Genomic DNA, 25,655 nt, shown 5'->3' on the forward strand with positions numbered 1-25,655 from the left:
GTGGTCCAACTGATCACTGATGGAACCGACCAGGGACCGATTTCCTTTGTGCTGTGACTAGACACGCCAGTCACAGGGAACCACACACACTCTGCAGCTGTTCAAAAAACCAAAATACAGAGCTTTCACATCTTGACCGGCAAAAGTTTATTTTCTTTTTACAACAGAAGCTGTACTGTTTCCCCACCACTGCTGTCACCAAGATGTACAATGTAGAATACACAAACCAAGGACGTACAGAATTTTAGGACTCGTTCTAATTCTGTCGGTGTCAACAATGAGGAGAAAGCCAGTGACTGCTGTATACGGACTGTACACATGGTTCATGCTACACACGTGTACTGCTATACACATGTACTACTACATATGAGCAAGACATGCTGACATAGAGCACCCTACCCATGCTACACAATATAAGAACTCTTGTATACAGAGATAGTGGACATCTGATGTTTCAAGCTCTAGACTGTGGACACGTAGACAAGGGCTCTAGACTGGGGACATAGACTAGGTATGATGGACTGTGGAGAAGTAAACTTGGACTAAAGGTAGGTCGAGTAGTCTATTAATTAGCTATTAAACGAAAAGGTAATCCCATGACCTTTTCGGAAGGTGAAAAATCTGGTGTTAAAGACTCCACATCTCAGGGCCAGCTCTTTAAATTAACATTATATCCACAGAAAATAGTAATATTGTAGTTGTACACACGGTGCTGGTGGGAGAGGGTGAGGAGGGAATGTGAGGTAACACAGTAATACTGTTTCTCTGGAACCTTCTCTAGTTTGCAGAAGCAAAAACAAGATACTAAGTCCCAGCACATAACAAAAGAAACAGGTGTCTGTGAATCAACATGAGACCTGAAACACGGAGTTCACAAAAAGCTATTGCTAACATGTTTCATTTATTTTTCATAAGCCATGTACAAAGAATGTGGTGAAAAATCAAGCAGCTCTTGCTTATTAGCTTATTGCACAAAATGGAGAAGACTTCAGTTCATCAAAAGCCAGCGTTTGTGTCTTGACTCTTGCCAGCTTTTGCTGTCTAACATACATGTTTATTCTCTTCGCATCTGATGTTAATTGAATAAAACTATTGATAATTCAATGGACATATACTGAAAATAACCTATGAATTTGAGAAACATGAAAAGTAGGAATGAACTGCAATCAGTCACAAGATTCATTAAAAACATTACATCATTTGATTTCAGTCACTATACCCAAAAACAAAAATGAACGGAAGTGGTTTTTTAATTATTGCATACCCTTGTGGTCAAACCTTTCAAGGAAAAGCAAAATCTACATAATCCTCTTCAGTCTTTATCAAATCATGTTAGGTAGTTTTTTTTCTTAAAATCTTTAAATGATTATTAAAAACATGAATTGTAATTGTCAATAGTGAATAACGAACTAACATTGTTCAAGACTTGATGCAGCTCACACTGCTTTAAAATTTAGGTCATACAAAAATGTACATTGGGAAGATGGGCGACAAAAGCAAAGATACTGGTAGTTCAATTTCACAAAAACAAATAATAAGCAGGCATCTTATTACTTTTACCTCTTAAATATCATCCTTTCTAAAGAAACAGATGAATACATGAAAATATACTTTATATATAAAAATGCTGGTGAAACATTTTCTTAATCTCAATTGGAAAAAAAAAAAAAAAGAAAACTTGCAACAGTCTGTATGCAGACAGACTGAAGACGAAGTTGAAAGAAGAAAAGCTACGGTTGAAGTCTCAATCACAGTGAAGGTACAAGATGTCTTGCGTTGGTATGAGTTGTGCTTTAGATGATCACATCTTGATGAAGCAGGAGGAAAGCTATCACAGCTGTGTACCAAACCGTAAATGGTTGCACAAGCAATATCAAAACAGTCATGTCACTCAGTAGCAAGGACTGTCAGAAATTCAGCCACTGATTATATTTGCTCATCCTTTGTTGGGGATAGATATTACATGCAAGCATGTATCATCTCATAATGGCATTGAATGATTGAAAAGTGTTTATGCAGAAAAGTGTTTATGAAGAAAAACTACCTGGACTCTCGTTCTTAAGTACAGCAGCTGAAAATCAAATAACCAAGTATCAGCTCTCTCGTTTAACATATAATTGCGGAAAAAAGGATATGACATTTAGAACCACACAATAAACAAATGAGAATAAATTATTACAATTATTACAACATAACAATGCAATTGGATGTTCAAAGCTACACATCAGAGATGAATATCCAAGACACGCTCTCAAAGCTTGATCAAGTGGAAGACTCAACTCAGTCTCTTTCTCAAAACAATGTACTCAGACATGAACTGGCAAAACAAGAACATCTAAAAATACAAACTATAAACTTGAGTATGATAATCTTGAAAACTGTTCATATCTTTCATTCATCATGTTCATTTGACAGGTCTTGGAAATAAAAAGCTGATTCAACAAATAAGGAACTCTTTGATCATTGAGAATTGTCTTGATGAGGTTGGAGGTCATAGACTGCTTCTGGTGCAAAGAGATTAACAAGACAATTTTTCATTGGTCAGCTAGACTGATCAGTAAAATAATGGAAAATCTCATTGTGCAGAAACAATGGTATATGGAACTGAAAAAGGTAGGACATGATAGTAACTCAGAAATGCACAAGAATAAAGTACTATTCACATAAATCCAAAGTCAGTGCGACTCTTTACTTCCAATAATGTTGAGGCCATTTGAGATTAGGCCATTGTCATGGAGCCAAGGGTCAAAGTGGGTTGTACAATTCTTTGACACTTTATTGTGCTTTTCAAACAAAAGACATAGATTATTGGAAGCAATGTTGATTTCACATGACAGTTGCTTCACAGGGCTAAAACTAAAAGCCCCAGTTAAAAAATACCAAGCAACCATTTGTTTTCTATTTAAGTACTCAATAGCAATTTAGGTTATATACCACCAGTTATCTGTTTTGTTTAGTTTTGACTATGATTATTGAAGACCACAGTATTGACACCCCCCTCCTTTGTTACTTCTGTGCTGGTAAGCCTGATGTGACCCCAGCAGACACTACAAGTGATTTCTGATATTTCAGGACTTGTCTGGGTGTCATCTGTCAGTAGCTTTGGCCTTGACACATTCTGCGGGATGTTCCTAAACACATATGGTGCCAAAAGAACAGACATAGATAACTAAAGAAATATCTCGAAAGAAATTTATTTTGCTGCATAAAAAAACTGTTTACTCCAAAAACTGCACTAACGTTTAGACTTGTACATCAAGGACAAGAACTACAAGGATAGGATTGATGCGTACGTGCTCTGGATGCTACTTTGCTTTCAATGAAAGCAGTAACATGCAATAACTTCTAGCATATTATAATGGAGCACTGGCACAAACACCAAAGATAAGGTCTTGACCATTTTTTCCTAATGGCTGTTTCAAGGTTGAAGACCAACAAAGTTCTCCCCACCCCCCAACCCCCAAGATTTTGTGACTTTAAGTCCAAGATATTTAAATAAGATTCAGTCTTTAAGAGGCTTTCCTTTGTTGTGTTCACATCACATTAACAGAATTCTTGTACAAATGCCAGTCTACAGCCAGTTTATTTGCTTGCTACAGACTGTATGATGATAGTTACAATGATTGCAGCAATGACAAATGATGATAAAGATGCAGACATAAGAAGCCTGCCCCAGCACCTGTTCATCAACCCATTATCAGAAGCCCAAATGCTCAATGTTAGTTTACCTTTAACAGACAGGATGTGTTAAAAATATCCCAGGTATATACAAACTTATAATTTGAAACAACTCTAATGTTTAGTATAGTGTTACCATAATATCATACAGTTATTTTATAATTCACAATAATTTAAATGGACTACGCATTTTTCTGCAGACTGTGCAAAAAAGTCTGCACTGCTATAATTCAAGAACTGTTTAACAATCAGTATGCATCCTACCATATTTATGTCCATAATTTCAGGGTTGTGCATATATCATCCACTGTTGATGATATTCACCATAATTTATCTTTTTTTGTTTGTTCTCAAAGAATAAATAAAGCAAATGTAAATTACAGATTCCTACTGTATCAATAACTTCTGGAGATACCCTGTATTTTTATACACAATGACAGTAAATGATACAGGAAAACGAGGTCAACAACCCTGTTCAAGTCTGAACGTGAAATGAATCTAGTATTTATAGCTAGACTGTCCCACCATTTTTGAGCAACTAGCACCAATAGCAGCAGTAAAAACAGAAGAAGGAGAAGCACAATCAGTGGGAGCAGCAGAAGTAGAAATAGAATACGAAGCCAAAGCAGTAGAAAAAGATGTTTAAGAGGGGACAGAACAACCAGCAACATCAGCGAAAAAAGGTGGAAGGAAGGACTCGGCTGGTATCAGCCACAAATTAAAGGCATGCATAAAGGCTAGTGAAGACATCTTCACGCCACAGATAGTTTACTCTCTTGCTTTGGTGATACAACAGATGTATAAGGTCATTGCAGTGGCTGTGCCATCGACATTTTACTCTATTGCTGTTGGCAAATCTGATTGAAGCTAATGCTCATAATGTCAAAGATAAAATTCTTATTCAGCATTAGCAGGTCAAGTGTTCTGACTGAAAAAAGATGTAGCGTGGTCTTCATGGTCTTCACTTTGCAGGACTGAATTTACAACAGAAAGTGATGAGTAATTTGTGCAGCATGCAGATAGATAAGCCAGTGCAGATTTGCTGATTCACAAGCTGTTTGGACTAGGAAGCAAAACAACAAGGACAAGAAATGTAAAACAAAGCCAAAGAATCTACAACGCAGTTCCTTCAAGCATAACTGCACTGCTTTGCTTTAAATTAGTGTTGAGATACTGCATTTTTTTCAAAAACTAAGTGATAGTTCTAAACAAAAACCTAGATAATGCTTCAATATAAAGATTTGAGAAGATGTACAGGGCTGTATATCTTCTACTCTCTGCCATCATACAAACACGCGAACTCACACACTCTTCTCTCTCCTCTCTCCTCACACGTAATCTTTTTCTCACTTGTTCCCTGGCTCGTCTTAATGCATATGTTAAATACATATTAACTTACTATAAATATGACAAGCAGAATAAAAACTTTTTTTTTTAAGTTGCTTTGATGCTTAAAAAGAAAGCATGAAATAGATTGTTTCCTAGAATTCTGAAGTTTCCTGCAACAGTCCAATAGTTAGGTTAGATTGATCAACACCACAAACTGTTGACTTTAAAACCAGCACCATTATATGCAGCAATAAATATAAGCATTGTGGGCCAAAACAGGCACATATTTGATGATGACAAAAAAATAAGGGATAAATTATGTAAAAGTACATCAGACAACAAAAAAAGGTTGGACAAAAAAAGGGACAGACATCTACATCAGGCGAGCTGGACACATGTAACAGAAGTGATCGCAAGATCAGTCAGGTCAGGAAAGTTTAAGACTAACCAATTGAAAAATAAACAAAAACTTTGAGCACTCTCTCTAAAAGTTTATTTTAAAATATGTTGTACTCCCTCCCCTCTCCTCTCTCTTGCTTTCTTTCTCTCTCATCTATTTGGCATTGTCTTCATATCACACTATTTCTTCACCTGCAGGTTTGAAGTCTCAAAATCCAGGAGCACCCAGTAAGAAGTAAACAATAAACAGGCATGCTATTAGAAGTGCCACTACAAACCGACCATATAGTCAGTTATCAAATGTTTCCCATTGTTTTTTATATGGCCCTGCCTGAGGGCGAGCTGGAGGCGGAGTTGAGCTCATGTTCTCAAACATCGCCTTCCTCTGGTGGACACTAGGAAGGGTTCCCTTTCTCAACTCTGACCCCGGACACCTTCCTGCATTCAAGGTTCTGAGGCCACGCAGATCTGGACTCTGCAGACCAACACTCACAGGCACCGGCGACACCCTCTGTGGTATTAACACAGAATTAGTATGCGGCTGGGTAGCCGGTGGTGCTGGTGTGAAAGCGCTGGTTGATGAAGGTCTGGGAAGAGAATGATGCAAAACATTTGGTGGTTTGTGGAACGCTGGGCTTGTGTCTGCCACAAAAGGAAGAGGAGAAGCAGTACGGGCAGGAGGGTGTAGGCAAGTCAAAGAACTGCCAGCAGGGACTGTTGAGGAGAATGCCAGGCCTCCAGCCAAGTGCTCCAATGTCCAGTCCTGCATGAGGGAGTCTGCAGACATAGCGCTGCTACCATCAGTCATTCTGCTCTGATTTGCAGCCATGGAGGGAGAACGTTTTGGATTTAATTCCTCAGAAGAACCTGAACCACGGGCTAGGGGATCGAACAAATCTGCTAGTGGATCGGATGAAGGTTCCTTTTCTGGCGATTCATCTCGATAACCGGGTCGGAGTGGTGACTCGGGTGGAGGCCGCCGAAATGCAGGTGTTCGCATTACAAGAGAATTGCGGGAACTGGTGTGTCTGGACAGCCCTGAAGAACTAGATGACACACCGTCTACACTGGCTTCCAAACTGAAGGGCTCTCGGAGAGGATCAAACTGTTCTACTGAGTCCACTTCGCTTTCACTTGAATCAAAATGAATTAGTGGCTTGTCCTTCTGCAACTGACTGGGTGGACAGGGTGGTCTGTCCAAAGATGTTCGTCTTGGTAAAGGAACTGGTGCTCCCTTTGAAGGCTGGCTGGTAGAGCCTGGCTCTACCAAGATTCTATCCTTGTGAAGTCCACGAGGTGGCGCCACAGGGTGCCCTGCCGAAATCACGGGGGAAATAAGGCGGTCAGAGATTGCATGGTCCACCTGAGCTGACCGTCGACCACTCCTTGGCCTGATCTCTGGCATGTTCTCTTTGTCTGTGCTGGAACTTGCCAAAGACATAGAATCTTGTGCCAGACTGTGCTGCAGGTCTTCATAAGGAATGCCTGAAGATATCTCTGAAGACGGCGATGGTGCTTCGCTAGAAGGTGTGGATGACACGTCTTCATCACTAGAGCTCTGCCATGAGCCCAAACAAATAATAAACCTGCTTTCAAATACAGGAAAACTTCAGATGATACATTTAATGTAAGAAACTGCAATCGTAACTGATAAAATAACTATCAAACGCAAAAAGTTGAAATGGTACTAAACAGTGCTAACCAAAAAGAATTCAAAGTTGATCTCAGAAGAATAACATAAACATAGTGAAGATTTACATGGCTCATAAATTTTTTTATTTGAAATGAGCCTTTTGATGAGTCATAAACCTCAATAGTAATCTCATTTAATAGGAATTACACAATTTTCAGCAGAGCAAGTCTCTGATGACTGTTAAATGGCAATATCAACACTGGAATGGCAACTGTTTGGCATACCTTAAATAGCAAAATGTGTCAACTGACACTATAGTTAGGACACTGTAACTGTTAACATTATCGGCACATAGTGATTTTAAAGTTTTGCTTGTCAATTGAACTTGTTTGTATAACAGGATGAGCTGTGTGGGCACTGCTACAGTCAAATAAACTTTTCAACCAACTAGTTAGTGTACTAACCTGGTTGAAAGGCAAAGCTTCCTCTGGTAAAGCTAAGTTCTCAGCACTTGCAGAGCGCATGATTTTCATGATGTCAGGGTCATCAATCAGTCCCACATCAACTTTGTAGTAACTCAGACGCAAGATGTTATCATCCCCTATGCCGCTCATAGTTCTGCTTGATCTGAAGAGAGAGACTGTATGCAGTCAATGCAAGCAGATTTTGCTCCTGGACTTTCTTTTCTCCTCTCTCAAGCCCAGGCTATAACTTTGGCATTCATTTCTGTTTCAATGAACGCATTTTATACAGTGCTAGGATGACATAAATCCATTCAAGCTTTCTCAGATGACAAGATTACACCTGTCATCATCATAAAAAGATTAAGAAGTAAATTAACTTCACACACGCGCCTATGGAAGGGCCAGGGTGTGAAAGGTCTTCATACCAATGTTAACTGAACAAGCTGACATTGCAGTGCAGCAGAACTAATCTAGCTCCTAGTAACAGAGTGACACTGACTAATGATCTCAAAGCTCATCAAGCTGTGTTGCTGTTCTTACATATCACCAAGTTCTAAGGAAGGTAACAACTTACATCTCTTTCATAAATATTTATTGTAAACATCTTTTACATAACCCATATTTTCTAACTATCATTTGCTTTTATTTTTAATGTTGTTAGACATCCATTTTTCTAACACTTTTTTTAACTGCAATGAAACCCCTTCGCAATTAAGATTTTGTCAAATGCATGGTAAGCTCACCTACGCTCTAAGATCCTGTGGCTACACAATCATCTTTATCAATATTAACTTTGATTAAAAAAAAAAAAAACCAGCTATAAATACAAAAACGAAGATTTGCTCAAATACAGAAAGACAAGTCATCATGTAGACATTAACCTTCTCTCTAGGCCTGCTGGTCCAACTGTTGTTCGTGGTCTGTTCTCTAACGATGGTGGAGGTGGCCTTGGTGGCTGTAGACAACAAATACAACATCAAACAAAAAAAACTACAACAGTTGGCTTCAAATTTTTTTCACCAAGGAGAACTCAATTAAGATGACCATAAAACCATACAGGATGACAAATGCTTGAAAACCGCTTACGTAAACCGTCTCACAATGCTGACTAAAAGACCAAGTAGCAAGCATGACTGACTGAAAAGGCTGATATGGTAAATACCTGTTTTAACCTCCGTGCAGGCACTGTTATAGTCGCTGGTCGGCTGCGTTCTCCAGCCTCCCTGGAATAGGTCACACCCCCACTGATCTTGGGACTGCTCGTCTTTCCTTCATTCATCTGTGAAAAAAACCAAAACTGCTCTAGCATGTGTGTTAGTCAAAAATCTTCAGTCTGTCCTGCCATAGTATCTTACTGAAACAGCAAGAAACTATTTCAGTAACTAAGACAAATTTTAATGCTATGTTGAAGTCAGATTCAGACTGAAATAAACAGAAGTGCCTCAAGACTCCTGCTATAGTTCACTTTACATATAAATTTATACAGTGGGTGTAGTTAACACTTGTGAAGTGTTTCCCCCAATGTTATATGGAGTGTTTTCCAATGCACAGTAACAGGCATAAATAAATCATGTTTACAAGAAATCCAAATCACAAAGAAGGCTCAATATATAAGAAATCATAAGACCTTTTGCAATAAACCTGACATGGAAAGCTGATATTTTGTAACAGTTACCAAATGTTAGTGATAAAACTATTTACATAAATCAAAAGCACGGCACTAATAATTAAAGCAAGTTCTTGATGTTAAGGATAAAGATCACAATAATATAAATACACTTATACTGACATATTTTTCTGTGCCACTGGTCAATAAATGTCCCTCCCCAACCCCCACCAAATCAAATTTTATCTGGGGTATGTCGAGCCATGACAATTTTAACTAGAAGTCTGAAAACTCCTTACATTTTATGGATATGAAATATTGTAAATAAACCTGGCATTCTTTCAGCCTTTGTGTGAAGAATATTAGCAAGTGTCATTAGGACAAGTGTGAATGCTGTTCTAATATACCTTGCACATCTGAGGTGACAAAGAGGAGTTAGCCTACTTCAAGCCAAAAAATTACACTTCCTGTCGTTTACCTTGTTTTATCACCAACACCAGTAGCTTCTGCCTCCAAGTTTAGTGCCAAAGCACATGACCAAAGCACACATTTAAATGATGTCTTGTCTTCAGAAAAAATATATGTTTCAAACAATTTGTATCCAAATCTCTTGTATTCCAGGATATACCCCAATACATCCTCAACCACTATATGCTATATTTAACAGTAGCCTGAGGGCATAATAACTGCAATTTTAGCTAAAAAAAACTCTTTATATTGGATGAGAGGCAGTACCAACCTCACGAATCTTTGAAATGGCCTTTTTACCCTGGTTTTTCACCTGGAAAAATATATCAAGAGCAGTTTTGATGATGAAAAATGTGATTCATCTGCTTTAAGTTGCCTGCAATGTATAACCCATAAGATATATCATTTTTACATTTATACAAACTACACAAATCATCTTATACATTTCCTCTCCACGCACAAAAAACATGCATGTGCATGTCTGCATGTGTAGAATGGGTACACTTCCAAGCAAATGATCACAGTATTTTAACCACCCAAATCTGCTAATACAACTAAATGATTCCATACTGATCACTATTATTTTAACATTTAATGCTAGTTAAATCAATTTTTTTAAATGATGATAGAGCATACAGAACAAGATGTGATAATAAAAATAATTAGTTTACTACTGATGCAATTACATGTTTATTATTTCCCATAATGGTATGTTTTGAGAAATATGGGAATAAAGAAATATATAAACAAATGAAAAAAAAAGCAACACAACTGCAACTATTCATAAGCCTTTTAGTCATGTTATGCATATGCTAACAGCTGGTATAAAAGTTGTTTCAGATCCTGAAGGAAACAAATCTGTGCTGTCATTAGTCATGGTTCATCTGCTCAGTTGATATGGTAAGAGCAGCTGCAGGAAGACTGACATATACAAGATTAGCATCAGGTTACATTATGGTGACTGGTGTACTGCAGTTAACAATGCATGAAAGCTATTCTGCAATTTATACTGATGATCTAAAATTATCAAGGTATGTGTAATAAGACTTAAAAACCTAATCCTGGAATCTCAGAATGGGACTGTGTTATGATGATGGATGATAAGAGATAGGATTATGCAACAGATGAATATTTGGAAAATCTTATCTTACTAAACTTTTTTTTTATCACTCAGGATTTATCCTTTATTAAAAATTTATTTAACTTCTACATCATGGATACTAAAAGTTTAAGCTCCTAATGGCCCTCCAAACTACAAACTTGACCAAAAAAATGAATAAGAAAACAAGTAATCAAAAACTGATTGCATACAAAAGTCCATGGTTGATGTGTTCTGTACGTGCTACAAGCATTACAACAGTGACTACAACTGTCACTTTTACAGGCATGGCACTGCTGCTGTCTAAGAGTTTTTACCAATTTTTTGCTACAAAAAATATTTTTAAGCATTTACAGCATACTCCAGAAACAACTGTTAAAAAGCTAAAATAAAATTAATGAAATTCAACAAAAATTTAGAAAGATCTTAATTCTCCACATCCAACATGCGACATTCCCAACAATGTAACAGGCATCACAAAAATGGGCCTAGAGGACAAATCAAGCTGTTTTATCATACTTTACTAATACAGTCTGCATGCTGCAGTTCCTAAATCCATGCAAAACATGCTAACAACAGAGTAGAATTGATCAACTGAATTCTCATTAATAATCTTAATGCAGATGTCCCCATGTACAATCTTTGCAAAATGTAAATCATGTCTGCAGACTGCACACAGCCTGAGAAGAGAGAAAATCTGCTGTGTGCAAATATCTGTAAGTTGTGTGAATCCATGTAAAAATGGCTATCTTCATCTTCAGGATATCTTCATTGCTCCACACTCTATCAGTTGGTTTATACATGTAAATAACTGCAGAGAACAACTGCTACTAAGGCCGAATAACTTAATATGGTGCCAATTCAGACCAATTCAAAATTAAAGTGAATTTTATTAAATAATTTGCATCCTGACCAGTCAGCTGGGGAAGTAGATAGCTGAGTAGTTAGAGCGCTGGCATGCGAACTGAGAGGCGCACCAGTTTAATACTCGTGTAGTGCCCAGATGGCGGAAATAAGTACCTGACTCTATAGAGTGTTGGGGAAGGTAAGGGAGAGGAGACACTGCTCTCACCTAAAACTGGCCCTGAGAACAAAGTAAGGTCTTTAACACTTCACTCCCTAGCAACCCCAAAAAATTCATAAGATGACCTTCACCTTTGTTTTTAAATCCACTGTACTGAAGCGATGTGCATGTACTGACTTTATATTGTTAACAACAATCTCATATATTTATTTTATGTATCAAAATTGAGTGCTCCAAAAGATTTCTGAATGTTGAAGGGAATATTTTATGTATCAAAACTGATCCAGCAGATTTTTGCATGTTAAAGGGAATACTTTTTAAAATAGTTTTTTAATGCAATAATTTTGTAAAGAACTGCTTGACGATATTCATTAAATAGAAAGATTTGCTACACTTATTTTAAAGCATGTATTAACTTCATTTTGTTTCTAGTCTTACTCTTTTGTGCAACAAAAATAAGTTCCCCGACACTAATCTGATGCAACAGTACTGCAGCCAATTAAAAGATAAACATAATGAATCTCTATACTACAACAACCAGTACAACATAATAAAGGTGACAGAACTTACTATTCAGTGAAATACAATAAATGTAATCAACCTTCTGAGTGCTGTCTACACTAAAGGAAGTGGTTGTGATTTGAATGTGCGAGGGGCCATGCAAACTATCATCTGAGTAATGGAAAAATGCAACACTTTCTTTTTTTTAAAATACTTTTCCCCCTTTATGCTTCCATACTTAACCATTCTTAACATGAATTGGCTGCTAGAATGCAACTTTTCTGCAAGAACAGGTTACAGAGTGACAAAAAATCCCAATAACCTTTAGCACTGTTTTGTTACTAGTTTTCTCCCTTTAACCGTTACATTTAAATCCATCCACATCTTTTCTTATTTTTAATAGTAGAATATTAGCCAGCTAAATGTCATGTTAGAAAAGACTAGAGCTTGCCCATTTTAACAATCATTTCCAACATAAAAAATCTTATTGACAGTATAAAACTAAATACTATTTGAACTCCACATAATAAAATAGTCAAATATTGTGCATGTTTCATTTCTATATTGTGTTGATTTCATCTTATGTAAAAAAAATTTCATGAGCCTTTTTTAAACTTCATTACAACAGATTTATGATCTTTTCACATATGCTCTTTCAACTATTAATAAGAAAACAAAGAAAATGGCTCATGCAGAAGAAGCAAATTTCATAGTTTAAAAACGCACTCTTTAATTTTATGTGTGCAAATTATTGTTTTATGTGTAAGTTTATGGGTGTTAGGAAATAGCAAGTTTTTGATAGTGCTGCTTGAGATGGTTCCATCACAAGGTTGCATGATGCAAGGACATGGCGACCGAGGTAAAGGAGAGCTAAGGGAACTAGTACATGGGGAGACTAAAATCAGGTCAACAAACTCCAAAAATATACGAACTTTTCTAGAATGTGTGCACTTTTCACAGGTACAGATTTTCGACAAACTAAGTTTACAAACTGTAATACAATCGAGTCACACAAAGCATGCAGGAAGAGGGAGCTATGGCAGCTCATGCACTGTAAATATTCATCTTGGGACAGCTGAATGCTGTGCAGGGAGATTGCATCCCTGAGACCAAGCAGTAGCCGTAGGTCATCTGGTGAGCTAGCAATGTGGCATGATAAGTCTCAGCCAGTCAACCAGCAGCTAGCTGACTGACAGACCACTGTATTAAAGAACCAATCAGCCACGAGCTTCAGCCCATGTCTGACCAATCGGCTATCTGCTTGCATCTATGAGATACCATTTGAAGGAACATTTCAGGGGACAAATCAAGATGTTACAGGTTGTTTAAGGAAACAAGTTACAAGGTTATTTCAGAGCTGGTCACAGCAAGAAACTTACAGACTGAACAGCAGTGGACACCACAGGTGCAGCCTGCAGGAGGAAGGCAGACATGTCAGAAAACACAAACAGCTGCAAGATTTTGTTTTAGTTCACACCACAGCCATCGACTAATGGAGAAATGTCTTGTTTCAAAATACTTGCATATGACAACTTAAAAATGTTGTAGTTGCATTATGGCCTTTCTTGTCTTCTACTGATATATTAGCTTTATCAAATATGAAATAAAAATATACTTTTCAGATGCTAAACTTCACTGGTGTCTTTTTCAGAAAGTGCTTTTGTTATCCCTGTACTACCTCTTGCCTGAAATGCTACAAACTTTGTAAAACTCAATATACAAACTACTTTTTTCTCTCTTGATGAAAACATTGCATGCTCAGAATACAGGCTGTTGTATAAACGAAATCCCCATACCTATAAAATATCAAAGAGTGAGATAAAGAAACATTCAACAATCATTTATAGCTGTTTCAGATGCTACAGACAAGAGAATCAGTGCAAGACAAAAATCTGAAAGACTGAAGAAGTGTTAGTAGAAATCCTTGTAAGCAGTCAAAGCATATAAATGGTGCAATTTAACTTCACCACTATCCAGTATAATGCAATGTTTCCATAAATATACTCTCCATATAACTAATTTGAAAAAAGCTCTCTGAAGCTGGTTCATACGTTTATTTAGGCAAAACACGCACACACACACACAGAGTACAGGTAGATAAGAAAGAAGAGATATAAAAACCAACTAACCATATGTTTCATGTCAGAAAATATATATTTTCCCCCGTCCTTCAGCTTGCGCCCTTGTTTCTGCAAGAAATGCAAAAGAAAAACTTAGGATTCACAAAATTCACAAGACTGACACATAAAAATAGCATTAACAAAAGGAAACTCATACATTTTACAAACTGTAATTTTTATTTTTGTTATTTTTCCAAACAGATCACACTCTCCTATTCTGATCAATGATCTAATGCTCTGTGCCTAGAAATTCAAAATTTGTATAATTTGATTAATCAGGCACTATAATGCATGAAGGTAAGGCAACAGTTCACCATGAAGGCAGCTGTTTACAGCTGAAGCTGCCTTTGAAGAAAATTCTGCTACTTTCTAGAAGCATGCTTAACACCCCCATTTATGAACAGAAGATAGACATACTAATTATTTTTCTGCATTAGTCCAGGAAAGATGTTTGCGTAAAGTAGGAATTCCAACACTCAGCTCCTAATAAGCTTGCTCACCTTGTGCAATAAGAAAATGAAATCAATAATTTCTTGGCCTTCATTAGGATAGACAAGTTTATTTTACTTACTGACAACCAACTATTTATTTTACTTACAGACAGCCAATCCTTGTATCTAAGGGTCTGCGTGTTTCTATCAGCACTCAATGTGCACTCTCGCTCAAATATATCTTCAAAGCCTTCTCCACTGTTCAGAATTTCAAGCCGTTCCTTGATGAACTGTAAAAACATCAAAAGGGACAGTCTAGAAGCTGAAAGTTAAATGAGACAGCTCTTTCAATATTACTGCACAGCTGTGTCAAAATTACTAATTATAAACAATCTTTCTCTTACCCCCAGATAAGCACACGTATGCATCTCTCAGTAAGCGAAAATATCCTACATGCTAAAAAGGAAAAGGTAATTTAATGACCTTCTGAGTGTTGGGGAAGTGCAAGGAGATGGGGAAAACATCTCTCCCTACTTACCTTTCTTTCCTTCAGCCCTCTATAGGGTTAGCTAATTCAAATGGGAAAAGTATGCTGCATCATTCCAGCATCAAACAAGACAGACTCCAGGATTCACCTCAAATATGTAATTTTTACATTTGCACTGTACAAAAATAGTTTCCAGGAAAGTACCTGCTGAAAGATCTGAAGCTGCAGCATATTCTCCAGGAATGCCTGTACAGAAGTAGATGATCTCGACAGTACAAATGCATCTCTGTCAAAAGTGATTGGTTCCTTGGGGCGCATCTTTAATGCATCTCTGTAGCCACCTGTGAATAATTTAAACTTTTTTTAATTAATCAAGAAAAATGAGAAATCACATGCTAACACTCTGCAGTAATCATTGTCAACAATGCTGCCATCAAGAAATCAACATCTGAATAAACATTTCTCACATACCTATAAGCTTGACAAGTGCCCGCAAAAATGCCTTGGAGATGGCATCACCTGATTCCATCATGGAATTCTTCACTTTCTCTGGCTTCAGATTCTTCTTCAGATATGACAACTGTGAAAACATTGTTGTTTTCTTTCAGGATTTTCAAAGTAGAAAATGAGAATAAGAACATTTCTTTCATAGAATTAACAACTGAAAACTCAACCCAACAGTTCCATAACAGTTCTATTAATAAGTACCTATTGAAAAGAAAGATGGTATACTGCCAATTTTACATGAGCATGTGTGTGTGTGTGAGACAGAATTGAATTATTTTTTTGGTGGGTCGACTACCCTTTCAAAGCAAGGCATGGTATACATTTCGTCCTCGGCAGTAGAATATGCACAAGTAGAATAAGTAAATTACATGAAGTGCATAAATATGTTCGCATCGTTTCAATCACTCATTACCTAGCACTTACACTCCTACCAACTATTCTTCATTTCCCCTCTCTCTTTCTCTCATCTTCCACACCTACACCTACACACGCACTACACACGCACACACCCATGCGCGCTCTCTCTCTCTCTCTCACACACACATATTATTAGGCCATTGGCCCCAGCCTGTTTACATTTTGACCAGTCCCGTGAGTCCAACCACCTGGAGTCATGTTGTTTGTCCAGTACTTTCAACGTTCTTGTTGCGCCTCTTTAAAGCATAAAAAATGAACATGGCTACATTTCTGATATGTGTGTGAGAAAGAGAGTGTGAAACAGCTGTGAATTGAAGTAAATTATGATTTGTAAGAGTGGTGATATAAATCTGGACAATGATGAATGAATTTGTAAGACCCATTTAAAGCCAGCTGATACATGTGTGCTCGTGTGTGTAAGCCTGCGTTTGTTAGTGGGGTAGGGGACTCTAAAACTTATTATTATTATCATTATTACTGTAAGTCACTATGCTGAGTTTATTTAAGTAATCTAGTTTATTCACTATCCCTTTAGCTTACCAACTATTTAGCAGTTTAGTGCAGATAAATACCACTTATATTTCAGGCCAACAGTCAAATTGTTAAATTATTATATCAATGATAAGTATACTCACAAAATACCAACATCCTAATATCCTATAGCAAAACTTTGACATCATTTATCACCATTTTGGCCCATGTTCATATACAGCTCTCTGCCTGGCACAAGATCAGGGACTAAGAAATCCATAGCAGATAAAAACTCACCACATCCACGGGCAGGGCATCAAGGTCGTCATATGCTGTGGAGACTTCATTTTTGTCGGCATCAACAATTACTGCATCTCCAATGTCCATGTTCTTATTTTTTGCAATCTGCAAAGAGCAAAACAGATTGTGTAAAACATTCTCATGGTGACTTTCCTATATTAAAAAAAGCAAGAAAAAAAGGAAAAGAAGAGAGAGAAGAAACGGGCAAAGGAAATGTGGGTGACCAAACTAATAATTCATTATCTCAAAATAAAATGAAAAATGAAACAAGTTTTTAAAGGACTAGTGGAGGGCACACAAATGATTGAGTAAAGCATCTTGAAATGTTTTGAAGACAGAAATGGTTGTATCAAACTACTAGGTAAATGACTGGTTAAAGCTTCATTTAATGCTAGATGTTTTGAAGACAGAAGTAGTTGCATCAAATTACTAGGTAAATTTTAAAAAAAGTTTTTAAGTTACCTCATATAATGATGTGTGTACGCCTATTAAGTACGGCATAGGAGCACTGCACAAAGAAAGATCAACAGAATATACTCTTGTATGTGCAGTTTGTTTTTCTCACATTTAATTTTAATCTATCAAATTTTTAAGATGGAAATCTGAATGATACAAATGAAATAAATTGAAATAATAATCTAAGATAAAAAAAAAAACTTTTGCATCTCAACAAGAAAAAATTGTTTTCCTTAAAATCTTTGAGGTGAAATACAATGTAAAGAACAAGACCATACCACATACAGTGCAAGAGAAACTACCAAAGCAAGGTTCTTAATACCCACCTAACATAGTCAAGGAGAGTCTCTGGCAAGACTGGAATAAATAAATGTTGCCTGAAACATAAAAATTGTTAAAACACTACTAAAAAGAAGATGTTATAGTATGATATCAAACAGTCCAATTTCTAGCATCTTAATTTATCAAACTGTATCTCATGGCAATAAAAGGGCAGAGTTATCTTCAAGGCATATTTGCACAAAAACTACACATCAGAACAGGAAATTTCAAATAGTTTTTATGACTCTATTGCTAGAATAGCATGTCAACAGATCAAACACTAACATGAGGCAAGAACCCACCAATGCATGGGATAAAGGAGTGCCTCAGCAGCATGTATACAGGCTGTGACACGGCTCAGCTTTTTGGATATTATAATGATGCGACGTTCATGAAGCATACTGCAGCAAAGATATTTATATTTCAATTCAAAATTTCAGGAATGAAAGTTTAAAAAAATGTAATGTAATAATGTAATATACATAAGTATCTAAAATAAATATTAAAATAATCAGCCTCTAAGCACACAATTCCCAAAAGGATGATGCTAATATAGTATATATTTATGGGAATAAGATTATTTTTAAAGCAAAGAAATAGAAAATGAAGAGCTAGCATGAATAGTGCAATATTTAGCGATGAATAAAGCAAGAGATCAAGAGCATATTAGATACATATATATAGTTTACAATAAAATTGTTGGTTGTCCATATCAAAAGGTTATTTCTGTAATAAGTTTAGTTCGCAGCATGGATGATACCATCAAGATCATAACATTTTCTAAACAAGTTTAAGGTATCTTTGGCCATACTTACAAAAAAATTCACAGAAGAAAATTCTAAAGCTAAAGGTACATTATGTATCACAAACAAAAGATAAATAAATACATATGCAACAAGCATAGGATTAGATCACCTCACAAAAGCATTCTTGGCACAAACTGACCGGCATACTTCCACAAACTACTGTTGGGAAAACAGCACTGTTGGAAACTCATAATATACTTCAACACACAAGGATCTGGCTCTCACCTTGCAAACACTATCATCATATTATTTGTGTCAAGGGCATTGTAATACTCTGTCAGGTTTCTCTGAAACAGAAAGGGTTTCCCTCATGTGTTAAGGGTTTGACCTATGGATAGAGCAAACATTCAATTCCAGCTCTTAAGACTTATGTTAATTTCTACTTTGCTGGGCAGTTCTACGTCATCAAGGTTTTCATACCATAAAGTTTCTACTAATCTAAATCACATTTCCTCTCAATGTATGTGCATGCACACAAAAGTGCCCACACAAGAGGTCAATGTCTACAACTCACATACTCATACAAGAGATTAGTATATACAACTCTTCACATACTCTCACAAGAGGTTAGTTTCTACATCTCCTCATATACCCACACATGGGTTGAATATATGTGCAGAACATATTTGCTGAATGTCAATAAAGTGTACTTACACTGGCTGGAATACTAGGTAATGCTGCAGGATCTGGAGCTGTAAAGTTGAACATCTGAAAGATATGCAAGGTGAGCACTAACTACGCATTTTTGAATGTTATTATTTATTATTTGAAACCATTAGTGCATTAAAAATTTAACATACTGCAGCTTGTTCTACTGTCTAAACCTTGGTCACTCTCTAACACCAGCACCAGTAGGACTATTGTCCTACTCACTCCTTTTTACAACTCTCACACACTCACGGATAACTCACTATTTCTATTTACTTCTTACTGCTATTAGGTAACTCAGCACTTCTACTGTTACTAACACACCCATATGCATGCACATGTTCATCCACACAGTGCTTAAATCACAAAACTCACTCACACATACACACATAGAGCGTAATTAAAATTTGTGTTTCAGAAAAAGTTCAACAAAAGTTGAAAGGCATGAGCAAGATTTTCTAGGCCACCCCAAGTTTCTAAGATATTGATATCTCTTCTGATATGTTAAGTCTTGAAGTTTGCTACTTATTTATTTATGATTAATGTCTCATGTAAATAATGTTGTCAATATGCAAGTCTTTGGGTTTATTACTGGTTTATTTACTAGTAATAGAGTGATGTCCCTTCACCTAACTGGCTTGAGGGGGGCAGAGCTCTGTCATATTTTTGTCTTATCTGACATCTTTCTCATGTTGGACTTGTGATTTTGTTTGTTTTTGATGGGCCTGCCATCAGGCCTCTTCCATTTCGGTGGCTTCAGTTCTTTTTCAACATGAAGATTTTATGATCAGTGCACTTGTGTGAGCTTCCACTTACACTTGACTTTTGTTGATCAGTGAACTTTTGAGTGTGTTTGGGCTCATTCGTTGTTCCAGTCAGACAATGTGGTCTGATACATTTGTTGCATTTGCTGTGGAGTGTATTCCGGCTTGTATGACATTTGATATTTGGACTGCAGATTGTGGTTCATGCTGTGTGTGGATGCTGATCTTTGGTGTGCAGTACAGTCATCTAAACACCGACATTTTGTCATCACCTTATTTTGACATCACATCTTCTTCTGTCATTTGGGAAGTGCCTTGAGCTTGTCCACATGGCAGGATAAGGCGCTATACAAGCCAATGTTTTTATTACACATATACAAGGTAATGAATAATATTATTTATTTATGACTAATGCGTAAACACTGCCTATGACATACCTCTTGTCCTGCAACAATGGTGACAGGCACATCAGCCACAGGGAGATCATGTTCGTACACAGCCTTGAGAAAAGGTATGACGTTACCGTTCTCCGTACGGTTGATGAGCTCTGCGAGGAAGTTCATCATCTTGTAGAATACTTCAAACCATGGCAGGCAGCTGCAAAAACATTCATAGTTGTTTCTTCTTTCATAGTTCATATGTTGTTTGTTTTCCTGTCCCTCATATGTTTCCCATGTCTTGTTCTTTAGCACTAAGAGTGCTTAAGGAGTGCGAGTATGCACTTTAAAAATTTTTGCATTTATTATTATTTAACTTCTTGACAATATTCACACCACAGTTTCATAAATTATTTATTACCCTCAAATGATAAAGACAGCTAAACAATTATTATGTTGTTTAAATCTTTTCACTTATCTGCATGCCAGTTTATAGAACATTTGTCATCTGATCTTCTGAACTTAACATTAACACAAGGGAACAGCACAACAAATCACACCTACCTAATAATGCACAAACATGTCTGTGCACCAGTCCCATGGCGACAGTAACCAAAACGATACAAACTTTCCATATCCGTGAAGACAAATGTAAACTGATCGACCTGTGCCCTGCAAACATGAAACAAACTGATTGACCTGTGAATTGCAAACATGGAATCCACTTGTCATACCACATTTTTACGAGATTCAAAGTATGCAGAACTCAATGTTCTCAGACTCTGTCACTCTAGTGACTTTAATATTAGTGATTTCAGTAAAATATCTTCAGACTAGAAAATGACTTCTGCACATTTTCAGGGCTGTAATGAGTACAGCAGCTGTACTTACATGCTGCAAAAGACCAACATTTTGACTTCACACAGGTTTATTATTAGACTCACACTTCAAAGCCTATGCTAACCCATATTAGATTTTATGTTAGTAGACTTTTAATGTCAGGTTTTAAACACCACAAAATGCTATCACTGTATGTCTTACAACACTAGTATAGCAGCAAATTTGATTACATCATTTTGACACCATTTTGTGATGTAAATGATGGGTAAGGTGACCAGACGTCCCAATTTAGGCTTAGATGGAAAAGTCCTGCCTTTGACTGTGTGTCCCGCCTGCTCATAAAATGTCCCCCCACCACTACATCCCCGCTTCCCGCTTTTTTCAGCACAACACCATGATTGGTATATGTCCCGCTTTCACTCCTGAAACGTCTGCTCACCTTAGAGTAGGGCCAGGAAAGATAAGGAAAAAGTCATTAAAATACATCATTAAAAAGTGCATTCAATGTATTTGCAATCTTCACTGTAGAATTATCAATTAAGGACTACATTAATTAAAGAAGATAGAGAAAATGCATAGTTCACAAGCCTGTAAAAAGAAGACTAAAATTAACAACATCAAACAGTCAACTTACGTATTAGATGAGCAAGGAAATGCAAACTTGGGGATGTTGCTCAGCACTTCCTATGAACAATGACAATATTAAATATTTAAATGTTCATAGATCTTATATGTGACACATTACCTAAAGTAATGATTTTTCATTTTGACAGCCATGTATGCATTTTTCATATCATCCTAATCAGAGATTATGTTATTAAATCAAAAAGCAATTATTTAAAGTTTACATCATTGATTACAAATTTATAGAAAATATTCAAATATCTATGAAAAAAACTGTTTTGACTTTGAACTGTGGAAATATACAAAAAGTTATTTTAACTCAGACTATAAAGAATATGCAATCCATATGTCAGACCTTCCCCGAGTAGTCTCACCTGATCATTATAATCTGGAGGGTACTTCTGTAAGATAAATGCATCTGGGGAAAAAAAATAAAAACCAACAATTAAAAAATATGGAAAAAAGTTACAATTCGTTTTATTATTTAATCAAGAGATTGCCATGCAAACGAAAAAATCATTTTCAACAGCAAGAAACAAGTTATGCTGTTTCGATTCTGCAGAATAAAACACAGCTTGACATACTTTTAATCTATTATTCTGTCTCAGCCCCACCCACCCCAACCAAAGGCAACAATTCTGGGGCCGAAGTCTTGTTGCACGGGCATTTTACCCCTCGCTAAACCTGGAACCTCCCATGAGCTAGCCAGTCACCAGGCGAGCGACAATAGCGTGAGCCTTCTCACCCATTTCACCACAGCGCAGCTAATGTGCCATTGACGTTTGCATGTGGCCTTGATACTCCGAATTCGGGGAACACCTGGAAAGCCCATGCATGCACATGTGCAAACCAGAAAAATCATAGTACATCTATAAATCAGAGGACACTTAACTGGTTAACATGACTTTACACCGCACTCTCCTGCCTATTGCATGCTGTCTGAAAGATACATTCCACGAAAAGCCGAGTTATGCTGCACTTTTCTTGTTAGGTAAATGAGGTATTTTTGCATTTGCTGTTTCCATGATTTTCTGTTTTTTGGCAAATAGCATTTGACAAGGCAGCAACATCAGTGTTGATGAGCAAGACTAGAAAGCATCTCAAACTGACTGAAAATAATCAAGAGTTTGTGAGAAAAGCTCACAAATATAGCATTACAAAATCGTTAGTCAGTAGGTAAAATGACTGATAATTTTGGTAACATATAACTTTGCTTCGATGTACCATTACAATTTAGCTAAAGTATAATTAGTTTAGTTTATTCATTGTTACTCCTTGAGGAGCATACGCCCACAACAACACCTCGCCAGCAGACCCAGTTTTTGGTAGCCCCTCTCAGTTGAGCCCATGTGGTTCTAACATCTTTTGCCTCAATCTTTACTGTTCTTTTCCAAGTCTGCTTTGATCTCCCAACTCTCCTCTTCCCTTGAGGGTTCCAGTCAACAGCTAAAATTGCTAAACATTTTATTTTTATTATCAATGTCAGCAATGGAAGGGAAGAGAGATTCACAAAAATCTATCATCATGTGAGGAGCAAAGAAAGGTCAAGTAAAAACAAAGGGCTAATCACACTTGCGCCCCCAATTTGCAGTTTCTAAGTACCATTGCAAGTCTTCGACGATATCCAGAATGTCATAATGTCCAAATCTTAATCTTTTATATAATGCTAAGTCATCCCATGAATCAATAAAATTAGTTCAATTGCAAAATACTCTATTTATGTGAAGGTTTCTTTCCACTTCACACAGCATCAAGTATGCAGCAGCCACCTTTAGCGAGCCTCAAGCGAGTTAGAGTCAGGGAGAGCCGTCTCTACTGGGCAGATCAGCCTTCAAGAAAAACTTGAGACAAGACTCACCATTTACTACACTTAGAGACTTGATCGAACTTTGACAACCTCTAAGTGGTCTCATGGCGAGACAAGACTTTGGTCCCAGCTAGTTTCACAAAGAAAACTAAATGAAAGACAATCAGCAAACAGCTGTTTTAACAAGGAATACAGTGTCAGAAAATGTCTCCAGTTTACTGCCCACAGTAAGGTGCAGATATTGCTCAGTTGATATTGGCAATGCATGTGCAAAATAGATGACAGCAGATTATTAATGACTACAGATCAACTATTTCGGAGCCTGTTCTTTTTCAAGATGAAACAATAACATTTCAAGATGCACAAGCTGACATCTGAGATCTGCTGGTGATGATAACAATAATGAAGATGATGATGACAATAATAAAGGCAATGATGACTATGACAACAACATCATGATGATGATGGTAATTACCTTGGCCTTCGTCCTGTGGTCTGCCAACTTCAGCAAAAACTTCAAACAATTTTTCTGGGTTTGACCTGGATTTGTATTTAGACAGAGCATAATTTGAAAATTATTTGTATTAGAATGACTAATTCGTCTGTCATAAAATATAAAGATATTTACCCAATATTTAAATTTTCCATTACCTTTGCTTGAACCAAGTTTTCACATAACTGGAAAACACTGCTTTCACTTAATATCTGTTCACTGATCAGAAGTGAATGTCTGTTACTAATAGTCTGACTACATTTAAAGTATTCACATAACATGCAAGTGCACGCCATTAACTGTGCAGCTTTTTATATTAATTGTAGCATTGAACAGGAGCAGTGTAACAGCGGAGGCGTTCCCATCATGGTCATAATGATTGAGCTTGCACGACGCAACAAAGTTAAAAGAAAAGTTTGTTCTAACCCAGAATCAAAACTACCCCAGTGATACTCGAGTATTCAATTTTCGGTTTATAAATCTTTGATCAAACGAGAAAGTAAAATATTAACAAAATTTAAACAGATCATCACTCTCTGAAGCCAAATAGGCAGCAAAATAATCAAAGCGCGTTCAGCTTCCATTACCTTAGTCTTGAACCCATTCTGTTTGCTTCTATACGGACTGATGGCACTAATAATGATAATAATCATAAATTTTATTGTAATCACGATATTCTCAGTCACTCGACGTGGGATTTTTGTGTCATTACTTTAGCGTTAACCACAGAGCGGAAGTTCTCCCGCAGTCGCCATTTTGTAAGTTTTGATCACGTGGTGTGAGGCCCCGGAAAGGCTTGTGACATGACGGGCCGTGGCTTGCGACCTAAAGTCTTGTTCGTGAATCGCTTCCGCATTTCACAGTGACAATGTTTCCTCTGGGAAAGAACACGTTCTTTTTGTGTCGTCAGGCTCCTCTTATTATGCGCACGCGAATGCAACACACAGGATTCGGAGTGAGCTCAGTAAGGGAACGAACTAGTTAGGGGACGGCGCGTGTTTTGAAAGACGTGGTAGTAAATAAATCGAGACACAAGTATAAACACTGTACCCATATTTCAGCTAGATTCTTGATTGATAGTTCTTAACATGTTTGGCTTTATGCCGCATTGAACTCACGGAACTATGAATGGTGTACATTAACCTTATTTATATTAGTTTTGTTTTCTACGTGGCGTCAGTTTAGTCCCCGTATTTATGTTTCGTCCAGTTTTCATGGAAAATTATAGGCGCAGTGGTAAATGTATGGAAGCAGATAACACCAGAACCAAACATTTTGCAATAAGGATAAGTAATTTTCAACATAAAATTCGACTGCTATGACTTAAGAACCTTTTTTGACCATCAAGATTGAAACAAACTGGGAAAGTCATTTCAAATCTTAGTTTAGATGTAGTGTTCTAAAATATTTGTGAAATGTACACAAATTATAATGTATTGATTTATAATTTAATAAATGGTCATTTTCACTCAACAATATACATATTTCAAGTGGACTAAAAATTTTATGTTCTCAGATACTTGTTCTAGAATCCTGGATTCACTCCTCCATATGAATAAGATTTCACGTTTCACATCCACAAAGC

General features: G+C 36.8%; 1 protein-coding gene across 5 annotated transcripts; it reads right to left on the reverse strand.

The window, feature by feature from the left end:
- Positions 1-123: 123 nt before the first annotated feature.
- Positions 124-25,457, reverse strand: LOC112574788 (DENN domain-containing protein 1A-like). Of its 5 annotated transcripts, none has more exons than XM_025256070.1 (22): positions 24,658-25,450; positions 24,053-24,117; positions 22,145-22,188; positions 21,781-21,830; positions 20,871-20,978; positions 20,367-20,526; positions 19,172-19,225; positions 18,743-18,804; positions 18,014-18,112; positions 17,717-17,767; positions 17,397-17,442; positions 16,932-17,039; positions 15,711-15,819; positions 15,444-15,580; positions 14,920-15,042; positions 14,331-14,390; positions 13,581-13,613; positions 9,849-9,890; positions 8,666-8,782; positions 8,385-8,458; positions 7,504-7,666; positions 124-6,964 (listed from the first exon to the last, which is right to left on the reverse strand). In XM_025256070.1, exons 1-22 carry the CDS (start codon positions 24,672-24,674, stop codon positions 5,696-5,698), a joined length of 2,991 nt encoding a protein of 996 aa, XP_025111855.1. In that variant the 5' UTR covers positions 24,675-25,450; the 3' UTR covers positions 124-5,695. The 5 variants fall into 5 exon arrangements, with proteins under 5 accessions (XP_025111855.1, XP_025111856.1, XP_025111857.1 ...); XM_025256073.1 differs by having other exon boundaries at positions 6,822-6,995; positions 24,658-25,457; XM_025256074.1 differs by having other exon boundaries at positions 6,822-6,992; positions 24,658-25,456.
- Between the last annotated feature and the right edge of the window lie 198 nt (positions 25,458-25,655).

This window comes from Pomacea canaliculata, linkage group LG11 (genome assembly GCF_003073045.1).
Source record: "Pomacea canaliculata isolate SZHN2017 linkage group LG11, ASM307304v1, whole genome shotgun sequence".
Taxonomy (NCBI): Eukaryota; Metazoa; Mollusca; class Gastropoda; order Architaenioglossa; family Ampullariidae; genus Pomacea; species Pomacea canaliculata.